We start from the raw sequence: 16,382 nt of genomic DNA, 5'->3' as shown, positions 1-16,382 counted from the left end.
CTGCAGCAGCAGCAGCGGGGCTGCTGCTGCAGCAGCAGCAGCAGCAGCAGCGGGGGCGACGCTGCAGCAGCAGCAGCAGCAGCAGCAGCGGGGGCGACGCTGCTGCAGCAGCAGCAGCAGCAGCAGCAGTGGGGGGGCTGCTGCTGCTGCAGCGTTGGGGGGAGGGGGGAGGGCGCGTTTCGTTCGGGGGTCTGTACACCGGAGGGGGGCGAGGGCGCTGCTGCTTTTCTTGCTTTGCAGTCATTTCTTTCTTTCATTTCTTTCTTTCTGCAAATATCCAAAAGGCTCTTCATGTGCATTTGCGGGCTCGTTCTTTTTTTCGTGCAGCAAGGCCACCATGTGCTGGCAGCACGCCCCCAAGCAAGGAGCCCCGCTAGCTAGCTAGCTAGCCAGCTAGCTAGCTAGCTAGCTAGCTAGCTAGCTAGCTAGCTACAACCTCAGCTAGAGCCCCAGCTAGCACCAAGTGCACGCGCAGAGCACCGGCAGGCAGGCAGGGGTTTGAGCCCTTTCGCATTTTAACCAACATCAAGGCAGCCGCAGACAGCTGCAGCCGCTGCTGCTGCTGCTGCTGCTGCAGCAGCAGCAGCAGCAGCAGCAGCAGCAGCGGCTGCGGCAGCGGCCGGAGAACTCCAACTCGAATTTGCCCAGCGCGTTCACAGCAGGGATTCTTCCCCCAGATGAACCACTGGTCCTGTTCGCCGCTAGGGCCAGGCCAAGGAGCGCCGCTGCTGCTGCAGCAGCAGGCGGGAAAGCGGAAAGTGCTGCACGTGCTGCGCTGCAGCAGCTCTGCAGCAGCCCTGCAGCAGCTCTGCAGCAGCTCTGCACCAGCTGCGGCAGCAGGCTGGCGGCCCGCGAGAACAGTTGCAGCCAACTGCAAACCCAAAACTTCACCTTTATGCTTCAACCAGCAGCAAACCAGCAGCACAAATGAGAAGTTAACTCCGCTGCAGTCTAAGTACCACTAGAGTTTGGCTGCAGTCTTCGCCACTTGGGGGGCTTCTAGCCAGTCCCTTGCTTCTCTGAAGCGCTCAATTGTTTTAATAATAGAAGCTATGCAGATTTTCCCAAAAAATGCAGAAAATGCATTTTTAATTCATCACTTGCGGCCTGGCTGCCCGCGTTTCACCTGTGCTCCAGTGGCGGCGCTCCCGGCGCTCCGCACCGCCAGCAGCCTTTTCCGGAAGGAAAAGAAATTTTGAATTTTAGAAATTAATTTATTTGCAAACCTTTTTCCATAAACAAAAAGCATTTTTGAGTTTTAGAAATAATTATATTCGCAAAGAAAAAGCGGATTCGACACGCATCGGAAGATGCAGTTCAACTTGACCAGTGGGCAGCAGGTATGAACGCCGCTGGACCAGTCTGGTTGACGAAACATTGTTTCTTTGAGGAATCCTGTCTTTGCCTCAACTGCAAAGGCTTTTAAAAGCCATTTCTTCTGTTATTTTGGCGAAAATTCAAAGAACTGCCGCCCCAAAATGCTGCAGCACCACCCCCGCCACTCCTGTGGGCCGGGTCACCGCAGCCCAGCCGCTGAGCTTCTTGTTGCGAAGGGCCGTCGGCTGCGCCGGATTTTATTTCTTAAAACTAATTTTATTCATTGAAAACCACATTTTCATTTGTAATCTGCAAGTTCCTTCTCGTCTCCCGCACAAGTCGTTCGCCATGGAGTACCCCAAGCTGCTCGGTCCTTCACAGGGGGGTGTCTACACAATTCATCTTGGCACAAATGAAAACCGAATTGACTTCGAATTCATCCAAGACATTGAGCAGCTTCTAACAATAATAGGTGCGCGCCTGAAGAGGCCCCGCCCTGTTCAGATTCGCCAGCTTTCCTTTCCAAAAACTTGAACAATCTGCGTCTTTGATCTTCAGAGGCCAAAGACGGCCCTACAGCCTGCGTAATAACGGGCGAAGGAAAGTTCTTTAGCAACGGCCTCAATCTTGACGTTCTAATGGCGCAGCCGAAGGAGCTTTTGGGGTCTTTTCACTGCCGTGAGCTGAAACTTGAATTCCTTAGACCCTGATGCACATCTGGTCTTTGCAAGCCAAACAAGGACCAAATATGGTGCGAAATGCATTTATAAGGCTTTTTTAAAAGCTCGGAATCCCCATTATTCTCGTAGCCCTTAAAAATCCAGAAATGAAGGTCCGAAATTCACGTTTTTCAAGTTTCTGTGCTGCTCAACGCGCCTGCTGCTTCTCCGTCAGTTCTCAGCCGCCTGCTTACCTTTCCAGTTCCCCTCGTAGCAGCCATCAACGGCCACGCAGTAAGTCCATTACTGTTAAATAATATTAATTTCAGCAGCTTTCTCCCTCTCAGCGCCTCCGGGGCCCCCATCTTGTGGGCTTGAGCCCTCCCCGGCTCTCGCTGTGCTGCTCTGCAGTTTGCAGGAGGAGCCATGCTTGCCCTTGCTTGCGACTTTCGCGTCATGAACAGAAAAAGAGGCTTTTTGTGCATCAACGAAGTAGACAACGGGCTGCCTCTGACGCCAGGTGCGAGTTTGCAGCTTCCCCAGCAGCGCAGCAGCAGCAGCAGCAGCAGCAGCAGCAGCAGCCGGTCTGCTGCGCTGCAGCAAGCGAACCCGACCCATTTTGCTGCTTCTTGCGACGCAGGCATGTGCGCAATTGTTAAAAGCAAAATCGACAGAAGTTTGTGGGCCCCTACGATTCTGGGGGCCCGCAGATGGACTGGCGAAGACTGCCTTCGAAACCGCATAGTGGACGCGGCCTGCGAGCCAGGTAAGAACTTTCTTGCTGCTCTCTGAATTCAAACTTCGAAACAAATCTTTTGTTTTTGAAATTAATGCAAATTAGTGCGAAGTACTGCAGCATTAGTGGGGCAAGGAAGGGCTTTGGGCGTTCAAGTTCACAGCCCTCCCTGCGCTGCTGCTGGGACCTTCACTTCAAGCTGAAACAAGCCTTAAGTAGGAAGCAGCTGAAGAACTTGAAGAAATTGCTGTTTTTTGAGCTTAAAGGACTAAAAGCCACTCTATAACAGTGACAAATTCAAAGGATATTCTTCTCAAGCAGGCTTCTGCTGCTTCGGCTCCGTTTCCAGTAGCTGCTGATGCGCAGCCTCTGGCCACGCAGCAGCAGCAGCATTTCCGCATTTAGTCTTCTAAATGAGACTTATTTAGCCTTTTTGCAGCAGCAAAAAGCTATTTTGGGGGGAGATCGGGGGCTGGGCCGGTGTTTCTTGTGTGAAGGCGAAGTGCTGCAGCAAGCCCAAGCCTTGGCTGCTCGCGAAGCTCCCAGAGGAGCCAGCAAGCTTCTGTACAAGTGAGTGGATCAACAAAAGAAGAAAAAGACTTTTAAAGTTCATTAACTCCTCAGCTTTCCCTTCGCCTTCGCAAACCACTTCTGCTGCGCTGCAGCAGCTGCAGCAGCTGCAGCAGCTGCAGCAGCTGCAGCAGCTGCCGGGGCTCGCTGCAAAGCGCGTAGAAGGGAGATTCTTTTTATTCTTTCTTTAGTCTTTTTATTCTTTTTCAGGGGATTAAAAGAAGAAATGTTTGCTGAAGAAATAAAACTCCTGAGCTCGGGAGTTGGCGGCGTCATGCAAGTTGTTCCCCAAGTTGCAAAAGTCTCAAAAATGTGAAGTTGCGGAGTTCCCCTTTACGCGAAGTTCGAACACTCTGCAGCGCTTTTAGACTCTAGGCGCAGCAGCATGCAGCTTGCTGCAGCAGCAGCAGCTGCTGCTGCAGCAAGCTGCGCGCAAGGCACAGCCGCAGCAGCAGCAGCAGCTGCTGCTGCTGCTGCGAGGCGACAGAGCCGCTAGCAGAGCCCAGTTTTGAGGCTGAGAGATCTCTGCGTCGTCTGCGAGCTGCTGCAGCTTTTTGAAAAGCTGAATTGGAGCTAGCAGCAGCAGCGCCTGAAACAAGCTGGCTGCTGCTTCCTGCTGCTGCTGCTGCTGCTGCTGCTGCTGCTTCCTGCTGCTGCTGCAGCCCGCAGGGGCGCCTCCCGTCTTGTCTTTCGTTGCGACTCTTGTCTTCTCCGTTTCTCGCATTTGACAAGGGAAGCGAAACGCAGCAGCTGCAGCAGCTGCAGCAGCTACAGCTTGCTGCAGCAGCTGCAGCAAACTGCACAATGCCCTCCCGCTGCCTCTGGGCTGCGCTCCAGCAGCAAAAGAAAAGGTGAAGTTAATTAACTAACATTTCGTCTATTTTTATATTTGATCTTTTCTTCTCCAGCTGCATGCAGCGGCGCGCAGGCGAGCCAAAGCAGCCGCAGCAGTCAGTGCAGCAGCAGCAGCAGCAACAGCAGCAGCAACAGCAGCAGCCCTAGAGGAGCTGCTGCTGGGGAAGTCAGTGCAGCAGCAGCAGCAGCAGCAACAGCAGCAGCAGCAGCCCTAGAGGAGCTGCTGCTGGGGCCCTTCAGCAGCGCAGCTGCAGCCCGCCCTCGAGTAGCCTCAGCTAATTACTTCCAGCAGCAGCAGCAGCAGCAGCGGCAGCAGCAGCAGCAGTTCCTTTTTGCTAGAGGCTTCAGGGCCTCCTACTGAGGAAGGCCCTGCGAGCAGCAGCAAAGGGAAGCAGCAGCAAATCGAATTGCTGGGCTGCTGCAGCACTTTTGTCTTTTCGAGTTCTTTTTGCTGCTCCGCCGCTGCAGCACGCTCCTCTGGGGAGCTGCAGCAGCTGCTGCTAGCTGCTGAAACTTGCTGCTGCAGCTGGCTGCTGCAATGGGGCAAATGCAGCAGCTGCTGCTAGCTGCTGAAACTTGCTGCTGCTGCTGGCTGCTGCAATGGGGATTTGGCAGCCTCTGCTGCGTCTTCAGCAGCAGCTGCAGCACTCAAAAGCCCCACTGCAGCAAAACTTCGCCAGAGAAGCAGCAGCAGCTGGAAGCTGCAGCGCAGCCAAAGGCACTTCTGCTGCAGCACTCTGCAGCAGCAGCTCTAAGCTGAATGCTGTTTGCAAGATAATGGCGGATTATCAAATAAATCGACTTTGGGCCCATTCTTATGATAAAACATTCAAAAATTTTGCTAATTTAATTCCAAAAAGTATTTTAAAAAAGAACAAAGACGAAGCTGCGGCTGCACAGTGACTGCCATCCTGCGTCCATTGCAAGTTCTTCAGCAGCAAGCTGGGAAAGCAACTCCGAAGAAGTGCAAAACAGCAAAAAGAACTATTTAAAGTCCTCCGAAGAAGTGCAAAACAACAAAAAGAAGTAATTAAAGCCGGCGGCTGCTTGAAACTGAATGGATCTGCTGCTGCTGTCAGCTGTACATACACCTCGGCTGCGAGTTCGCCGCAGCTCGGCCGGCTGCTGCGCGATCTCGGGGCGGAAAAGCGGGAATTTTTGTGTCTTCTGCTTTCTTCGCAGCACTACGAGGAATTAAATTGAATTTAAATGGAAATAAGTGGATCTTTGGGGTCCGCAAGCAGCAAAATCCAGAGGTCGTCCCACAGCAAGTGTTGACATGCAGCCCCAGCCCCCGGTCGGACCAGCGGCCGCCTTCGCGGCTTCACCTCCGGAAGAGGAAAACTGCAAACAAAATGAAATGAATTTGCAAAAAAAGTCTTTTTTTGAGTTCAAAATTGGAAAGAAAAGACAAACTTTGGGTGTTTCCGAGCTCGCGTTTGCTGCTCCGCTCCCGATGCTCCCGCGAGCCCGCCTCTCCGCGCTGCAGCCGCCGCTTCCGCACAAAGCTTTGCAAAAAGAGTTTTTCAATTTCTGCAATTTTGCAAATTAGCAAATTTGTAAATTGCGAATTGGCTTTTGCGGCGCCGCGCTGCTGCTGCATCTTGCTGCGCGCCGCGGCAGCAGCAGCAGCAGCAGCAGGGTGTAGCTGGGTCGAAAAAGCGTCATTTTTCGCGGAAAAAAGCGCCTTTTGTCGGAAACTTTGGACTATTTGGAGTTGTTTTTCATTATTGGGATTATTTTGAAGTGTTTGGCGCGAAATGACGTTCGACAGGCACCGAAAAGAAGACCCCGCGCGGCCGCGGTACAGGTTCTTCCCCGGCCGCACGCGCAGCCAAACCCGGGCCATTTCCTGGGCCGCGCTTTGCTGCTGCAGCTTTTTGACTATTTTTTTTCTGAAGACTTTCGACCAAAACGAAGACAGACTCAAATCTTATTACCAGCGCCTCGCGCAGCACAACCCCCACACTGCAGCGCAGAACCAGGTCCTGCTGCTGCTGCTGCTGCTGCTGCTGCTGCTGCTGCTGCTGCTGCTGATGTGGTTGTGGTGGTGGTGCTGCTGCTGCTGATGGTGGTGGTGGTGGTGCTGCTGCTGCTGCTGATGGTGGTGGTGGTGGTGGTGCTGCTGCTGCTGCTGCTGATGGTGGTGGTGGTGGTGGTGGTGGTGGTGCTGCTGCTGCTGCTGCTGCTGCTGCTGTTGCTGCTGTTGGTGGTTGTGGTTGTGGTGGTGGTTGTGGTGGTGGTGGTTCTCTTGTTGCTGGTTCTGCTGTTGCTGTTGTTGTTGCTGCTGTTGCTGCTGCTGCTGCTGTTGTTGGCTCTTGTGTCCTGCTGCTGCTGCGCCCGTTGCTGCTGTTGCTGCTGTTATTGCTGCTGCTGGTGGTTCTCGTGTTCCTGCTGCTGCTGTTGCTGCCGCTGCTGCTGCAGCACGGTTTGGTGGGGGCAGCAGCGGCGAGCCGGGGGCTTCGAGCCGCAGCAGCAGCAGCTGCTGCTGCAGCAGGGTGTGGGGTGTGGGGTGTACGTACACTGCAGGTCGAGGCCCAAAACAGCAGATTGAAAGAACTTTTTTATAAAGCCAGAAGAGCAACTTTGAATCTTCCGGAGGGCCCCCGAGTGCCGTTGCGCATCTCAGAAGAAGACTCTCAAGAGTGAAGCTGCTGCTGCTGCTGCTGCAGCTGCTGGTGCTGGTTCCTGTGCGCGAACAGATTTTCGCGCCTTCTGCAGGGTTCCTGCTGCTGCTGTTTTGCTGCTGCTGCTCGCGTGGCTGCAGCAGCAGCTGCTGCTGCTTTCTCCTGGCTTAGCAGCAGCTCTTTTTTAGATTTATTCTTGAGGCCAGACTTGTGCTGCTTTGCTTTTTTTTCAACAGCAAAACTGCACAAGTTGTGCTGCAGCAGCAGCAGCAGCAGTAGCAGCAGCAGAGGCTGCTGCGGAAGTAGGCTGCTGCTGCTGCAGCAGCAGCAGTAGAGGCTGCTGCGGAAGTAGGCTGCTGCAGCAGCAGCAGCAGAGGCTGCTGCGGAAGCGGGCTGCTGCTGCTGCAGCTGCTGCTGCAGAAGCGGGGGAGCAGATCTAAACTCCAGTATGATTTTTAATTCAAATACTTTATATATAATATATTTATATAATAAATATATAATAATAATAAATATATAATATATAAATATAAATAAATAAATAAATAAATGAATAAATAAATAAATATATATATATAAATGCAATTTAAAGTAATATAATTCAAATGCAGCAAATATAAATTTGCCAGAATGGCGCAGGCAGATAGCAGCATTCGAAGCAACACAGCAGCAGCAGCAGCAACGCCAGCAGCGGCAGCAGCAGCAGCAGCAGCAGCAGCAGCTACTGCTGCTGCTGCAGCGTCTCGTGGCAGCAGCCGAGCGCTGCTGCTACAGCAGTGGAGCCTGCAGCTAGCAGTGGCGCAGCAGCGGCAGCAGCAGCAGCAGCAACAGCAGCAGCACCTGCTGCTGCTGCTGCTGCTTTAAGAAGGTCTGCGGCAGACTGCAGCAAAACGAAACTCTTGGCTTTCTGCTTCTCAGGCGGCGCTGTCCGCAAGAGAGCCCGAAGCGAGCTGCTGCAGCAGCAGTGGCAGCAGCAGCAGCACCGTTGCTGCTGCTGCTGCCGTGTTGTTGGCTGCTGCTGCTGCAGCAGCAGCACAGGTGCTGCCGTTGCTGCCGTGTTGCTGGCTGCTGCTGCAGCAGCAGCAGTGGCGCCCCCTCGCCCGCAGCTCTGCTGCTGCTTCCGGGCTCCTGCTGCAGCAGCAGCAGCAGCACAACGTAGAGAAGCAAACTGGAAAATCCTTATGCTGCTTCGCCAGTGCTGCAGCATTGTCGCTAGCTGCTGCCCACAGCAGCAGCAGCAGCAATGCCAGTTGCTGCTCTAGTGCCTGCTGCAGTATCTCTTCTGAAGAGGGTCACTAGCTTCCCGCTAATGTGCAGCAGCAGCAGCAGCAGCAGCAGCAGCAGCAGAAAGAGCCGTGGCACCAAAACGGTGTAGCTGGTGCTGCGGCTGCGTGGTTCGCCCTGTGGGTGCTGCTGCTGCTGCCTGGACTGCAGCAGCAGCAGCAGCAGCAGCAGAAGCAGCAGCAGAAGCAGGGTTGCTTTTGCGAGGCACCTCTTCATATCTAGCAGCAAACAAATGAGCTGCTGCTGCACAAGAATCGAACAGCAGCGGGAACTGCTGCACCTCTGCAGCAGAATCAGCGGCAGCTGCTGCTGTGGCAGCAGTGGCCCAATCTGCAGCAGCAGCAGCAGGAGGCAGCAGCAGCAGCAGCAGGAGGCAGCAGCAGCAGGCAACTTCAATGGAATTCACGTAAACAATGAAGCAGCAAAGTGCACACTGCAGCTGTGCTGCTGCAGCGCAGCATGGTGTGGATCAAGTGCCACTGTGGGGCCTCTAAAACGCCTTTTGCTGCTCCTTGAGAAGCACTTTGCTGCTGCTGCTGCTGCTGCTGCATTCCGGTGCGGAGCAGCAGCAGCAGCTTCTCCACGCCTGCTCTGCCCAGCAGCAGACAGCCGGCGGAGGCGCAGCAGCAAACCGAGCTGCAGCAGCAAACTGAGCAGCAGCGCCAGAATGTGCAGCAGCAGAAGACTGTGCAGCAGGAACAGCAGCAGCAGCAGCAGCAGCAGAATGTGCAGCAGCAGCAAAGACACCCCACGACGCGGCTTCTCGGGCTGCTGCAGCAGCAGGGCCCCCGCGCCGCAGCTCTCCTTCTTGAACAGCAAACGGCGATTTAAAATAAAGCAATTAAAACTAAATTATATATTTTGCCTTTTGAAGAGTTAATTGAATTAGAAGGAGCAGCAGAAAGGGCTGCGGGAGCAGCAGCCGCTGCAGCAGCCAGCGGCAGCATGCTTGAAACGGGAGCAGCAGGAGCAGCAGCAGCTGCTGCTGCTGCTGCTGCTGCTGCTGGGTGCAGGCGTCGGCGCCGGCCGTCGGTCCTTTGGGGATTTGCAAAAAGATTTATTTGAGGAGGAAAAAGGATTTTCGAGATCTTGAAAAAGTGGGTCTGTTCAGGTGTACGTGCACCTCAGCTCAGCTCTCTTGCAGGTGAGCCGCGAAGGCGTCTGGGGCGCGTCTCTTTGGGTCGTTGCTGCTGCTTTTTTGTGTTCTTTTAAGTTTTAATTCAATTAAAAGGACTTTTTGCGTTTTTTCCTTTCAAAATTAATCCTTTTTGAGCCCGCTGCCCCCCGCGCAGCTGTACGTACACCCCGCCGGGGTGCTCGGGGCGAAGGCTCCAGCTGCTCCCCCACTTGTTCTGGAGTGTGCGTTTGTCTTGCAGAGCTCCGAGGTCTCGGGTTTAGGGTTTAGGGTTTAGGGTTTAGGGTTTAGGGTTTAGGGTTTAGGGTTTAGGGTTCAAGATGCGGGCCCTCCTCAGCCGCGGGGCCGCCATCTGGGGCCGCCTCTCCCCGGCTGCCTCGCGCTGCAGCGTTCTCGCGCCCCGCAGCTTCGCCTCAGCAGCAGCAGCAGCTGCTGCTGCTGCGCCTGCTGCAGCAGCGGCCAAGGCCTCAGCAGCAGCAGCAGCAGCAGCAGCAGCAAGCGGGGCCCGCAAGGGCCCCACGGGCCGCATTGCCCAGGTAATTGGCGCTGTTGTTGACGTCGAGTTTGAGGGCCCTTTGCCTCCGATTTTGAATTCGCTGGAGGTGCAGTTGGAGCCGGAGGAGCAGCAGCAGCAGCAGCAGCAGGGGCAGCAGCAGCAGCAGCAGCAGCAGCAGCCGCAGCGGCTCGTGCTCGAAGTGGCGCAGCACTTGGGCGAAAATGTTGTCCGCACAATTGCCATGGATGCCACTGAGGGCCTCGTCAGGGGGCAGCCAGTCACAGACACAGGGGCCCCTATTCAAGTGAGTTGCTGCTGCTGCTGCTGCTGCTGCTGCTGCTGCTGCTGCTGCTGCTGCTGTTTCTGCGTGTGTTTCGCTGCTGCTGGTGCTCCAAGTGCTGCTGCTGTTGCTGTGGGTGGCGTTGCTGCCGTTGTCGCTTCTGCTGCTGCTGCTGCTGCTGCTGCTACGCGTGTCGCTGCTGCTGCAGCGCGTGGCGTTCGCGTTGCTGCTGCTGCTGCAGCGCGAGCGTGCTGCTGCTGCTGCTGCAGCAGTTCGGGGTCGCGGGGGGGCGTTGGGGGGCTCTTTCTGGAGCTCTTGCGCCGGAGAATGCAGCAGCAGCAAAATTAAATTCTCAAAATGCTTTTATTATTTTTATTATATATTTTATTTGCTGCTCAGGTTCCTGTGGGGCCGGAAACTTTGGGGAGAATCATGAATGTTCTGGGGGAGCCGATAGACGGCTGCGGGCCGATTCCCGCGCGGACCAAGTACTCGATCCACCGCGCGGCGCCGCCCTTCGCCGACATGGCCGGCGATCCAGGTTATTTTCCCCTTTTTTTTTGCTTTTTGGTTCTTTTTTGGAATTAAATTCACTTTTATTTCAGTTTTAAACACTTTCCGCGAAAATTCGACGCGTTTTGACCCGCTTTCGAGCCAGATCCGCCAGCTTTCCGCAAATTCAAGTTCCGCTTCGCGCGGCAGATGCAACGCGTTTTCAAGTTCTTCTTGAAATGTTTTTTGAAATTAATTTCATTTAAATAAATCCATTTAATTAATTTAATTTAATTTAATTAATTTAATTAATTTAATTGGACTCATTGGATTCGTTAGCTTCAGATTCGCTTCATTCCATTTCGTGCATTTCTTTGGAAATGTTTTTCCATTTGGTCCATTTTTGAGGTTTTTGTTGGACTCCATTTCGTTTTTGCAGTTCTTTGGAGTTATTTTGCAAATTCTTATTCAATTTGATTCACTTCTTTGGAATTACTTGACTTGAATTCATTTATTTGTTTTCCCGCGATGCATTTGGTGTTGTTCAACTTTTTCTCATTTCCTCTTTTGTGGATTTCAAACTGACATTCTTTTCTTCCCTTTAAGTTTATTATTTCGAATTCCTCCATTTAATTCCATTTACCTCCACGATCGCGCTCTAAATTGCTTCTCCCTCCCCGCAGTTCTGCTGCTGCAGCACCTGCTGCTGCTGCAGCACCTGCTGCTGCAGCACCCCCCCCGCTGCTGCTGCTGCTGCTGCTGCAGGAATGCTGGTGACTGGAATAAAGGTGGTGGACCTGATGTCTCCGTACGCGAAGGGGGGGAAGATCGGGCTCTTTGGAGGCGCTGGAGTCGGGAAGACAGTCTTGATAATGGAGTTGATAAACAACGTCGCGAAGAAGCACGGGGGCTTTTCGGTCTTCGCCGGAGTCGGCGAACGCACGCGCGAAGGCAACGACCTCTACCACGAAATGCTCCAAACCGGCGTCATCCGCCGCCGCCCCCTCCCTCCGCAGCAGCAGCAGCAGCAGCAGCAGCAGCAGCAGCAGCAGCAGGAGTATGACTTCACCGGAAGCAAGGCGGCGCTCGTTTACGGGCAAATGAATGAGCCTCCAGGAGCTAGAGCTCGAGTGGCTCTCACAGGACTTGCTGTTGCGGAATATTTCCGAGATGAAGAGCAGCAAAATGTACTTTTGTTCATCGACAACATCTACAGATTCACGCAGGCCGGCAGCGAGGTGTCTGCGCTGCTGGGGCGGATTCCCTCGGCCGTGGGCTACCAGCCCACGCTGGCAGCAGAACTGGGGCTGCTGCAGGAGCGGATTGCTGCAGCAGCAGCAGGATCGATAACTTCTGTTCAAGCTGTTTATGTCCCCGCAGATGACTTAACTGATCCAGCTCCAGCAGCAACTTTTTCGCACTTAGATGCCACAACAGTTCTTTCAAGGAAGATCAGCGAGCTGGGCATTTACCCCGCGGTGGACCCGCTCGACAGCAGCAGCAGGCTGCTGCAGCCTGCTGCTGTCGGGCAGCAGCACTATGCTGCAGCAAGACGCGCGCAGCAGCTGCTGCAGGAGTACTGCAGCTTGCAAGACATAATTGCAATTCTGGGCATTGAAGAACTCGGAGAAAAAGACAAGTTGACAGTCTCGAGGGCCAGAAAGCTGCAGCGCTTTCTCTCGCAGCCGTTTGCTGTCGCTGAGGTCTTCACCGGAAAACAGGGAAAATTCGTCGAAGTCGAAAACACTGTAAACGCCACGGAGTTTATTCTTTCGGGAAATGCTGATGAACTCCCAGAGGCCGCCTTCTATATGTGCGGAGGGCTCGAAGAAGTCAAGGAAAAAGCCCTCAAAATGGCGCAGCAAACCTCGTTCTAGCTGCTGCTGCAGCAGCAGCAGCAGCAGCAGCTGCAGCAGCAGTAGCAGCAGCAGTAGCGTGCTGCTCTAGTGGAATTAGAGAAACGGCTTTCTACATGTGCGGGGGGCTCGAAGAAGTCAAGGAAAAAGCTCTCAAAGTGGCACAGCAAACATTTTTCTAACTTGCTGCTGCTGCTGCAGCAGCAGCAGCAGCAGCAGCGGTAGCAGCAGCAGCTGTTGCTGTTGCTGTTGTCGGCCGCTTTCTACGTGTGCAGGGGGCTCGAAGGAGTCAAGGAAAATGGCACAGCAAACCTCGTTTTAACCTGCTGCTGCTGCAGCAGCAACAGCAGCAGCAGCAGTAGCAGCAGCAGCTGCAGCTGTTGTTGCTGCTGCTGTAGTCGGAATTATAGGAACTGCTTTCTGTTAAATGTGTGGAGGATTTGAAGAAGTCAAAGAGAAAGCACTCAAAATGGCCCAGCAATCCTCATTCTAACGCGCCGCTGCTGCTGCTGCTGCTGCTGCTGCTGCTGCAGCAGCGGGAAGGGGTGGCAGCAGCAGCAGGCAACTGTTGCTGCTGCTGCTTTCCGGGAAACAGCAGCAGGTCGGACGCGGAAGAACTTGAAACCTAATTTTATATTTGACAAAGAAAGAGAGGAAGAGAGACGCAAATTCAGCAGCAGCAAACTGCAGCAGCAGCAGCAAACTGCAGCAGCAGCAGCAGCAACTGCTGCAGGTGCGGTGGCGGCGGTGCAAATGAAATTAGTTTGGTGTTGAGTTGATGACAAATAAAGAAACAAAACAAAAAAGAAAATAAAGTTGTTTATTTAAATAATTTTATTTATTTATTTTAATTCATGAAACTTTTGTTTTGCTGCACTGATGCGACGCGCAGAGTGCAACGGGCGCCCGAGTTCTGAGGTGCACGTACACCCCCTTGCTGCTGCTGCACCAGTTGCTGCTGCAGCAATAGCTGCTGCTGCAGCAAATGCAGCAATAGCTGCTGCTGCAGCAAATGCAGCAATAGCTGCTGCTGCAGAAGGTGCTGCAGCAACTGCAGCAGCAGCTGCTGCTGCAGCAACTGCTGCCGCTGCAGTAACTGGCGCAGCACCTGCGGCAACTGCTGCTGCTGCAGCAACTGCTGCTGCTGCAGCAGCAAATTTGGTGCTGCTCGTTTAGAGATAAATGAATTGATGGACAAGCGAGTGAAGAAGTCCCCGAAAAGCTGCTGAATGCTGCTGGGCTATTATTGTCATTTAAATCATTTATTCATTTAATTCAATTGTCAAATTAATTAAAAATAAATAAATAAATAATTAATTAATTATTTATTTATTTAATTTATTTATTTATTTATTTTTCAAATGAGTCAGTTGAGGTCTGCTGCTGGCAGCTCGCAGCACCAGCGGCCAAAACGCGAAAACATGCTGCTGCTGCTGCGGCTGCTCCTGCTGCTGCTGCTGCTGGTGGTTTGCTGCAGCAGCACAGAAAGCCACACAAACACACCCGAAAACACCTTTCTAGGGTTTAGGGTTTAGAGCCACCGTGGCACAAAGAAGTAACCAAATGCCTTTCTCCTTACCTTCTTGCCGTGCTGCTGCTGCTGCTGCTGCTGCAGCTGCTGCTGCAGCGGCTGCTGCTGCTGCTGTATCCCGTTTGCTGCGCAGCTCGTCATCCGCATTGCTGCGTCAGCCCGCAGCGGGTCCTGCTGCTGCAGTTGCTGCTGCTGCTGCAGGGCCTGGCGCTGCTGCTGCTGCTGCTGCTGCAGGGCGTAGTTGCTGGGGAGCGTGGGGAGCCCCTTGAGGTCTGCTGCTGCAGCAGCCGCAGAGGCTGCTGCTGCTGCAGCAGCAGCAGCAGCAGCAGCAGGGCCCAAAACAGCGTACCGCAGGATTAAAAAACCATTTGTTTGCCCCTCTCTACTTATTACATCTACTCTCATTGGAATTTTTTCTTGCAAAGAAGAAAAATGAAGTTTTATAAATCCCGTGGCTTCCACGCGGCCCTGCACCTGTGGAGTGTACGTACACCCCAGCAGCAGCAGCAGCAGCAGCAGCAGCAGCAGCAGCAGCAGCAGCAGCAGCAGCAGCAGCAGAGCAGTAGCAGCGGCGCAGCAGTAGCAGCAGCACAGCAGCAGCACAAGTACTTCGATGTTGCGCGTTTGCCAGATAGGACTGCCAGCCATTGCTGCGTTGAAACCCTAAACCCTAAACCCTAAACCCTAAACCCTAAACCCTAAACCCTAAACCCTGAAATAAAACGATAGGACAGATCGAGACATTGAAGCAGAAGCAGCTAAATAGAGCAGCAGCAGCTACAGAAACAGCACCTAGACACCAGCGGCAGCCAGCAGCAGCAGCAACAGCAGCAGAAACAGCAGCAGCAGCAGCAGCAACAGCAGCAGCAACAGCAGCAGCAGCACCTCTTCGTTGACGGTGATGTGTAAGAACTCTTCGCCGCTCCACACGAAGCGCAATTTCTCTGAAAACAAAAATAAAAATAGATAAATAAATAAATAAAAGAATAAATAAATAAATAAATAATAAATAATAAACATTTAATAATAAGAGTTAATAAATAAACAAATAAAAAAGCAGCAAGGCGCACCTCCTTTGAAGTCTACGAAGCCCTGGGGTGTATATCCACCTTGTGCTGCTGCTGCTGCAGCAGCAGCAGCAGCAGCAGCAGCAGCAGCGGGGTTTTGGAAGTAAGGCCTCGTCCAATTGGTATTAATTTGCACACTTTTGTCTTTGTTGGATCCGAGAAAACAAGAAAGAGAAACCGAAGAAGAAAAGTCGCAGAGACAGAAGCTGTCCAGACACTCCAGCTGCAGCTCCGCCACCTGCAGCAGCAGCAGCAGCAGCAGCAGCAGCAGCAGCAGCAGCAGCAGCAGCAGCAGCAGCAGCAATTGGTTGCTTAAACCCCGCGTTTTAACGAGTCGTTTGAATTGGTCATTTTAATTAATTGCATTTGCTGCTGCTATTCTTCCTTTTTGCAGTTTGCTGCTGCCCCTTTAGTGCCTTTTTGCTGCTGCTCTTTTGCTGCTGCTCTTTTGCTGCTGCTCTTTTGCTGCTGCTCTTTTGCTGTTGCTCTCTGCAACTTGCTGCTTCCCCTTTACATGCCCTCAGCTGCTAAGCCCAGCCCCTGCCTGCTCAGCTACCAGCTTTCGCTGCTGCTGCTGCTGCTGTTGCTGCTGCTGCTGTTGCTGCTGCTGCTGCTGTTGCTGCTGCTGCTGCTGCTGTTGCTGCTGTTGCTGCTGCTGCTGCTGCCGCTGCTGCTGTTGCTGCTGCTGCTGCTTTATTTGTTCATCTAGAGATTGAAAGACGGATTTAATTAATTTAAAAGTAATTAAAATTAAATAAAAATTAAAAATCTCAATTTGCTGCTTTGCTGCTCGCCTGTGGACAGACACCCGAAGGGCCATGCGATAGCGCGACGGCGGCAGCTGAGAAAAAACAAAAAGAAATAAATTAAATTAAATTAAATTAAATTAATTAAATTAAATTAAATTAAATTAATTAAATAAAATTAATCAAATTAAATTAATTAAATTAAATTAAACTAGTTGAATTAAATTAATATCATTTTATTGAATAGAGGGGCATGAGGAGGTGTAAATGGACCGCTGCAGCAGCAGCAGCAGCAGCAGCAACAGCAGCAGAGCAATCTTCAGAAGCAGATGTCGCGGCAGCAGCAACAAAATCCATAGAAACAGCAGCAGCAAGAGATGCAGCAGCAGCAGCAGCAGCAACAGCTGCAGCAGCAGAAAGAAGCGAGCGGTACATTAACAGCAGCAGCAGCAGCGTAAAATACAGCAGCAGCAACGGCGAACGAAGCAGCAGCAGCAAAGGCGCAGCAAAAAGAGCTGCTGCAGCAGCAAACCCTTCGCCTCACATGTTTTGCTCTCGCTGCCATGTGCAGCAGCAGCAGCAGCAGCAGCAGCAGCAGCAGCAGGCTGCACGCCCATGGAATTCATAAGGCTTGAGCTGCTGTCCATAAAGAAAGTGCTGCTGTTAGCTGCTGCATAGGAGGGGCCCCCTGGCTCAGCAGCAGCAGCAGCAGCAGCAGCAGCAGGAAAGGA

The 16,382-nt window shown here is 52.9% G+C and overlaps 5 protein-coding genes across 5 annotated transcripts in view; 2 read left to right on the top strand and 3 right to left on the bottom strand.

Annotated features, from left to right (window-relative positions):
• Positions 1–1,665: 1,665 nt before the first annotated feature.
• On the top strand, positions 1,666–3,598 carry ENH_00034950 (enoyl-CoA hydratase/isomerase family protein, putative; the record flags this gene model as incomplete). Its single annotated transcript, XM_013580361.1, has 7 exons — positions 1,666–1,789; positions 1,876–1,995; positions 2,212–2,270; positions 2,388–2,496; positions 2,617–2,742; positions 3,210–3,282; positions 3,493–3,598. 7 exons carry the CDS (start codon positions 1,666–1,668, stop codon positions 3,596–3,598), a joined length of 717 nt encoding a protein of 238 aa, XP_013435815.1.
• Positions 3,599–5,461: 1,863 nt separating this feature from the next.
• ENH_00034940 (hypothetical protein) lies at positions 5,462–5,986 on the bottom strand (the record flags this gene model as incomplete). The annotated part of the gene is made up of 1 exon (XM_013580360.1): positions 5,462–5,986. The coding sequence occupies one exon, from the start codon at positions 5,984–5,986 to the stop codon at positions 5,462–5,464; it is 525 nt and encodes a 174-aa protein (XP_013435814.1).
• An 87-nt stretch (positions 5,987–6,073) lies between these two features.
• ENH_00034930 (hypothetical protein) lies at positions 6,074–7,971 on the bottom strand (the record flags this gene model as incomplete). The annotated part of the gene is made up of 2 exons (XM_013580359.1): positions 6,074–6,660; positions 7,605–7,971. The coding sequence occupies 2 exons, from the start codon at positions 7,969–7,971 to the stop codon at positions 6,074–6,076; spliced, it is 954 nt and encodes a 317-aa protein (XP_013435813.1).
• A 1,532-nt stretch (positions 7,972–9,503) lies between these two features.
• On the top strand, positions 9,504–12,328 carry ENH_00034920 (ATP synthase beta chain, putative; the record flags this gene model as incomplete). Its single annotated transcript, XM_013580358.1, has 3 exons — positions 9,504–9,983; positions 10,359–10,500; positions 11,217–12,328. 3 exons carry the CDS (start codon positions 9,504–9,506, stop codon positions 12,326–12,328), a joined length of 1,734 nt encoding a protein of 577 aa, XP_013435812.1.
• Positions 12,329–13,673: 1,345 nt separating this feature from the next.
• The window catches only part of ENH_00034910 (hypothetical protein, conserved), a gene marked incomplete at both ends in the record, with an annotated part of 3,331 nt that continues 622 nt past the window's right edge, over positions 13,674–16,382 (bottom strand). Inside the window, 4 exons of the mRNA XM_013580357.1 lie at positions 13,674–13,778; positions 13,887–14,312; positions 14,724–14,782; positions 16,184–16,382. The exon at positions 16,184–16,382 is cut by the window's right edge and continues 377 nt beyond it. Coding sequence (XP_013435811.1) covers positions 13,674–13,778; positions 13,887–14,312; positions 14,724–14,782; positions 16,184–16,382 — 789 coding nt within the window. The remainder of the gene's footprint in view (positions 13,779–13,886; positions 14,313–14,723; positions 14,783–16,183) is intronic.

The sequence above is a fragment of the Eimeria necatrix genome, genomic scaffold (assembly GCF_000499385.1).
Source record: "Eimeria necatrix Houghton genomic scaffold, Enh_scaff254, whole genome shotgun sequence".
Taxonomy (NCBI): domain Eukaryota; phylum Apicomplexa; class Conoidasida; order Eucoccidiorida; family Eimeriidae; genus Eimeria; species Eimeria necatrix.
The sequence above is the reverse complement of the archived record's forward strand: the minus strand, read 5'-3'. Positions and strand labels throughout refer to the sequence as shown.